Source organism: Vombatus ursinus, unplaced genomic scaffold (assembly GCF_900497805.2).
Source record: "Vombatus ursinus unplaced genomic scaffold, bare-nosed wombat genome assembly UNPS02014880.1, whole genome shotgun sequence".
NCBI classification, from domain to species: domain Eukaryota; kingdom Metazoa; phylum Chordata; class Mammalia; order Diprotodontia; family Vombatidae; genus Vombatus; species Vombatus ursinus.
The window spans coordinates 147,508-154,805 of record NW_020954658.1 but is presented as its reverse complement, the minus strand read 5'-3'; the positions used below and the strand labels follow the sequence as shown (position 1 = coordinate 154,805).

The 7,298-nt window shown below is 35.8% G+C and overlaps 1 protein-coding gene across 2 annotated transcripts in view; it reads right to left on the bottom strand.

Annotated features, from left to right (window-relative positions):
• Nucleotides 1-2,853: 2,853 nt before the first annotated feature.
• The window catches only part of LOC114028411 (olfactory receptor 4F15-like), a 5,112-nt gene continuing 667 nt past the window's right edge, over nt 2,854-7,298 (bottom strand). Inside the window, exon 2 of one of the 2 annotated variants that reach the window (XM_027842649.1) lies at nt 2,854-3,791. In XM_027842649.1, the coding sequence (XP_027698450.1) occupies nt 2,854-3,791 (938 nt within the window). Of the gene's footprint in view, nt 3,817-7,298 lie in introns of those variants that run through there. The other variant, XM_027842648.1, reaches the window with a different exon arrangement.

Sequence of the window (7,298 nt, the reverse complement as noted above, 5' to 3'; positions counted from 1 at the left end):
CCCCCCCCCACTTTCCCTGAACTGAGAGCTCCAGAGGCTGCTGCTGGAGCTGCTGCTGTTCCACCTCTGTTGCAACCTCCTCTGAGACCCATCCCTGGTGCTCCATTGTCCAGGCTAGCTCCCACAAAAGTGTCACAGGCTTCTATTGCTGGCCTCCTAAGCTGTCTTAGGCAGGGAAAAAATATCTCATCTTAATCTTTTGTTAACTGTGTTGCTCCAAAATTTGATTTGAGGCATTATTTTAAAGTTGTTTAGAGGAGAATGTTGCAATAGCTCAGCTGAATGGTTGCCTGTACACTGCCACCTTGGCTCCACCTCTACTAACTGTATCTACTCATATATTTTTTAAAAAGTTTCTTATGCCTTACAGAAATACAGCCCACCACAAAGTTATAATGGTGATATAAAAGAAATCAAGAGTTATTGTTTTGGAAAAAAACAAAAGGAAAAGTAATAATTATTCATATAATAATTATATTATTATATAATATATATATTTATATAATATATTTATATAATAATCTACTGTGTGCCAAGCACTGTGCTAATGTTTTTTATAAGTATCCTAGTGGAGCCCATAATGTGACATATTTTTCCAAGCTCAATGTAACTTGTTTCTGAATGGCCACCATAATCAAACAAAACAGGACTTCAGATATCCACATAGGATTTGAGTCAAGTTCTATTCTGTGTAACAGTTGTTTCCCCTAGACATTCTTGAACCAGACAGGAAAACAAGGCATACTCCCCATTCAAAAACTTAATGTTGGGGAAAGTTGACTAGAATATGGTGGTTCTACTAACTTCATCAAGTAGAAATGATAGGTTTTTCCCTCAACTAATTCTTGCTGTTTGAAGAGGGAATAATGCAGAATCTAAATCATTTTTCTTATCTATAGTTTATGCTTAGCTGCCTTTAATTGACAAAATCAAGTATTTCCTCACTAAAAATAGTTTCTGGGATCTTATAGCTTTATTGTTGTGGTAATCTTATTCTCACACATAGGAAAATGAGGCAACAAAATTAAATAGCCCAGAGTAAAGACCTTAATAATATTATGGTGAATTTAATTTACTTTACCTGGAAATATCCCCACCTGAATATAACTCTAATGAGTACAGACTAAGTGACTAAAAATATAATCTGCAGAATTTTAACAAAATCAATATGGATTTATCATTCCTACTCATCCAATTTAAATTATACCTTATTTTATTTCTTCCGTATTTCTTCTAGTCTGCCTGCTTTCCTATTACACATATTTACTAGGGATTTACTATGTGTGATACATTGTGGAAGACACTGAATCCAATATAAAATTAAATGATACAAGCTCTTTGAACTAAAGGGTCTTAGAGTTGAGTAGAGCATGCATTGTGTATTAAGAGAACTCTAAAAAACCTCTCCAAAATGGGAATTTTGTGCAAGAGATAAAGCAATTTCAGATATCTCCATGGTCTAGCAAACCCAGTACCACAGTGAGGTAACAATTCAATGAATGAGCAACAGAAAAAGCTAATCCCTAGCCTCTAATGTATTCACTCAGCATCCCCTCCACCACTACCTACCACATTCCTGTAGTAGGCCTAAACAACTCAACCTACAAACTTGCAACAGGATTGAACTCTACCTTCCCTCCCCCCAGTAGCAAAAAACCAAAAAGCAGAAACTTGCTTAGGCTGGTACAGCAATGCAGCAGCTCTATGTGCTACAAGAGAATTGAGGAACAGAGAGAACTAGGGCAGAACACATGTGTGTGCATGTGTGGAACTCCAGTAAGCCTGAGGGAAAGCAACTAGCACAAATTCTGATAGCCCCCCCCCACTCCCAAAGTCACTGAAACATGAATTGCCCATGAGGTTGAGAGAACTTTGAAATAAGGACCCCAGGGAAATCACCATCAAAGAGGAAGGAATCAGAAAGTGAATAATATGGAAATATAAGAAGGAAAAAAATGACTGAATATCTCAGAATGAAGAAAACTCAGTTAAAGACTTGAGTATAAGCAGATAAACCAATAGGGAACATATTAAGAGCAGAAGGAAACATGGTCTCTGAATTAGAAAAAAACGATAGGGCTTAAAAGACAAAAATGAAGAATACAGTGTCTAATAGGAGAAAAAATAAAACAATACCAGATGAGCATGCATTTAATAGCAATTGAAAAGTCAGAAAAACATCATTAGGAGATATTTTAAATAAGCATTGAATGATGGACTCAAAAGAACACTTAGACTGAGAGAGAATAGATAAGAAGACCAGGGCTAAGACCAGCATGAACAATAGTATAGAGAGGCTACCCATTTGGGACATGACAAGTAGATTTTGTTGGAATCAAGAGCATTTAAAATTTCATAGTATCCAATAAAGCTGGGAAAATAGGCGCTAGCCATAATTTTAAGAATGTTGAATGCAAGGCTAAGGAGTGTGGACTCTTTTGTTATCTGGTCTATTAAAACCCATACTAAATAGATTGGGACCATGGAATTTCCATGAAAAAATAAGTCACTTTCCTGAGATGCTTATAGCCAAGCTCAGTAAGAGCCAAGCATAATTGCAAGTACAAATTCTTACAGCAATATGACACTGAACTAGGTACATGACAATTGATTGTGCTGTATTTATTAAACTAAGAATTATGATTCTCTTCCCTATGTGTTCCATGTGACAAAGTGGAAGGTGATGTTACTCTATTCCTAGTGATTAGCAAAATAGCTACACCTCTAGAATGCAAAAGATCTTCTTAGGGTGTCCTAGGCCATAATGTTCTATGTACATGCAATCTCACACACAGGTCTGGAAGCATTCAGCAAAATTCTGAAGCATCCCTTGATTTTATTTCATAAAATTCATCATGATGTCTCCTTAGATCTCACAATTTTCCTGCTCAGTCTTTTCATTGCCACCCTCATGTCCTTGTTCCTAAATGTGTAGATAGCAGGATTCAAAAGTGGGGTAACAATAAAGTCAAGAATGGCCAAAAACTTATCCAGTGACAAGGTAGGGAATTCCAAAACATACATAAAGAAACATGGAGTAAAGAACAAAAACACCACAGTGATGTGAGCTGATAGTGTGGAGAAAGCCTTGGACAAACCAACAGAAGAGTGATGCCTCACAGTGACAAGGATGAAGATGTAGGAGATGATTAAGAGGAAGAAAGTGCCCATGGAGATAAGCCCACTATTAGCAGTGACCACATGCTCTACCCAGTTGCTATCTGTGCAGGCAAGTTCTGCCACACGAGGAAAGTCACAATAAAAGCTTTCTATCTTGTTAGGGCCACAGAAGGGCAAGTTTACAATGTAAACAAACTGAGACATGGTATGGATCACCCCAATCACCCAGGCAGTCACTACAAAACAAATGCATGTTTTGCGACTCATTATGGTCAAGTAATGGAGAGGTTTACAGATAGCTGTGTATCTGTCATAAGCCATGGCTATGAGTAGGATCATCTCTGTTCCTCCTATGACATGGACAAAGAATATTTGTATCATACACCCTGGGAAAGAAATTACCTTGTGTTCACTGAAAATGTCAATGATCATCCTTGGGGCTGTGGTGGAAGACAGACCCAGGTCAGTGAGGGAGAGGTTGGCCAGCAAGAAGTACATGGGGGAGTGTAGGTGAGGGTCACAAACCACAGTGAATATAATGAAGAGGTTTCCCAACACAATTCCCACATAGAATGAAAAGACAAACAAGAAAAGAAGAATCTTCATCTCCCAAGAAGTAGGCAGTCCCAGCAGCACAAACTCAGTTACCACCGAGTCATTTGCTTCATCCACTGATGCAGTTGGCATCACAGACATTAGAAGACCTGATGGTAGAGAACAAGAAAAATATTAATAGTGGGAGAACTAAAGATTAATGTTGTATTTTTTCCCACAAATGAGTTCAAGAGGTCCTATACTGTAAGTATTGGAAAGGAAATACTGAAGGAGTCACAAGAGAAAAAGAAAAGCTCTTGGCAAATCTGACAAAAAAGGAAAATTACAATTGTTGGAGAAGCTGGGGGTAAATAAGTACATTAATATACTCTTGGTGGAGCTGTGGATTGGTCAAGCCATTCTGAAAAATAATTTGGAATGTTGTCATAAAAATTATCAACTATTCATACCCTTTGACCTATGAATATCACTATGAAGCCTACACCCCAAAAATATCAAAGAAAGATGAAAAGGTAGCATAGGTCAAAATAACATACTTATAGCTGCTCTTTTTATGGTACCAATAACTGAAAAGTAAATGGGTCTCCATCCTCTGGGGAAAGTACAAACAGATTATATTATGTTGAATGTAATGTAATACAGGGGCAACTAAGTGGCACTATGGATAGAGTGCTTGGTCTGGAGTCAGGAAGACTCATCTTCCTGACTTCAAATCTAGCCTCAGACTTACTAGCTGTGTGACCACGGCCAATCATTTAACAACGTTTGCTTCAGTTTCCTCATCTGTAAAATGAACTGGAGAAGGAAATAGCAAACCATTCCAGTATATTTGCTAAGAAAACCCCAAATGGGGTCACAGAGAATTGAACATGATCGAAAAATGATTCAAAAATGTATAAAAATTATACAAGAATTGTGTTGTATGAAATGATGAAAGTAATAGATTCAGTGAACTTCTGGAAAGATTTGTATAATGCAAGGAGAAGTGAACAGAACCATAACAATCTATTCAATACCAATATTTAAAGACAAATAACTTTAAAAGGCTTAAAAACTCAGGTCAATGCCATGACCAACCACAATTCCAAACACCCCATGAGCTAGCGACCTCTTTGCATTAAGGTGATGCTGCTCAGGATGAAGAACAAAGAAGGATTCCTAGAACAAAAAATGAGTACTTGGAAATAATCAGGAGTGGGGTGGAGAGATGGGAGGAGTAATAAGGGGTAAGAGATAGAAACTAACAAGCAATATCAGTAAGAATGGAAGAAGAGAGAGGCAGCTAGGTGGTGCAGTGAATAGAGTACCAGCCCTGGAGTCAGGAGGACCTGAATTCAAATCTGGCCTCAGACACATAACACTTACTAACTGTGTGACTCTGGGCAAGTCACTTAACCCCAATTGCCTCACCAAAAAAAAAAAAAAGGAAGGAAGAAGAAGAATAAAAACAAGAACAAGAAGAAACAACTTATTCTCCCAGGGCAGTTGCATACGCAGTAGTATGATACAGTAAAAGATATTGTGGATTATTGTTTCAAAGACCTGTATTGTTCAACTCTGACATACCACCTCACACCTATCTGATTGGCTAACATGACAAAAAGGTGAATGATAAATGTTGGGAGGATGTGGGAAAATGAGGACACACTAATGCACTGTTGGTGGGGTTGTGAATTGATCCAACCATTGTGGAGAACTATTAGGATCTATGCTCAAAGGGCTATAAAACTGTGCATACAGTTTGATCAGCAATACCACTGCTGGGTCTATATCCCAAAGATATCAAAAAGAAAAAGGGGAAAGGATCTATTTGTGCAAAAACATTTATAGCAGCTCTTTTTGTGATGACTGATAATTGGAAATCAAAGGGATGTCCAGCAATTGGGGAATGGCTAAACAAACTGTGGTATATGATTATGATGGAATATTATTGTGCTATAAAAATGACAAGCAGGATGATCTCAGAAAAACCTGGATGGGTTTACGTGAACTGATGCAAAATGAAGTGGGCAAAACCAAGAGACTATTATACACAGTAACAGTAATGTTATACAAACAACTGTGAGTGACTTAGCTATTCTCAGCAATACAAAGATCCAGATGCTAAAGGATACATAATGAAGCATATATTCTGCATCCAGAGAAAGAACTGATAATTGTCTGAATACAGACCAAAGCATGCTGTTTTTGACTTTCTTTCTTTCTTCTCCTTTTTTCTATTTGAGTCTTGTTGTACAAAATGATTAATATGGAAATGTTTTATATGCTTCACATGTAAAACCTATGTCTGTTTGCTTACCGTTACAGGAAGAGAGATAGGCAGGGATAGAATTTGGAATTCAAAACTTAAAAAAAAACACATTTAAAAATTGTTTTAACATGTAATTGGGGGGAAATAAAATATTACATGTTTTAAAAAGAGAAGAAGACTTGGGTTCTTTTTTTTGGCACTGTTGTAAGAGTATCAGCTGATTAAAAAAAAGCTAGAAAAAGAACAAATTAAAAATCCCCAATTAAATACCAAATTAGAAATGTTAAATACCAAACAAGGATTAATAAAATTGAAATTAAGAAAACTATTGAACTAATAAATAAAACTAAGAGCTGGTTTGATGGAAAAAAAAACAATAAAATAGATAAACCTTTGGTTAATTTGATTTAAAAAAAGAAAGAAGAAAACTAAATTACCACTATCAAAAATGAAAGGGGAATTCACCATCAATGTAGATGAAATTAAAACAATAATTATGAGCTATTTTGCCCAACTGTATGCCAATAAATTTGACAATCTTAGTGAAATGGATGAATATTTACAAAAATATAAATTGCCCAGATTAACAGAAGAGGAAATAAAAAACTTAAATAATCCCATTTCAGAAAAAGAAATTGAACAAGCCATCAATGAACTCTCTAGGAAAAAATCTCCAGGGCTGGATGGATTTACAAGTGAATTCTATCAAACATTTAAAAAGCAATTAATTCCAATATTACATAGACTATTTGGGAAAAGAGGCAAAGAAGGAGTCCTACCAAATTTTTTTTACAATACAAATATAGTACTGATACCTAAACCAGGAAGAGTCAAAACAGAGAAAGAAAATTATAGACCAATTTCCCTAATGAATATGGATGCAAAAATTGTAAATAAAATATTAGCAAAGAGATTATAGCAACTTATATTGAGGATAATACACTAAGGTAGGATTTATACCTAGAATACATATCTGATTCAATATTAGGAAAACTATTAGCATAATTGACCATATCAACAACAAAACTAACAGAATCATATGATTATTTCAATAGACACAGAAAAAGTTTTTGACAAAATACAAGATCCATTCTGATTAAAAACATTAGAGAGAACAGGAATAAATGGAGTCATCCTTAAAATAATTAGAAGCATCTGTCTAAAACCATCAGCAAGTATTATATGTAATGGGGATAAGCTAGAAGCATTTCCAATAAGATTGGAGGTGAAACAAGGATACCCATTATCACCATTGTTGTTCAATATCATACTGGAAACATTAGCTTTAGCAATAAGAAAGAAAAATAAATTGAAGGTATTAGAATAGGCAAAGAAGAAACAAAACTATCACTCTTTGCAGACGATATGATGG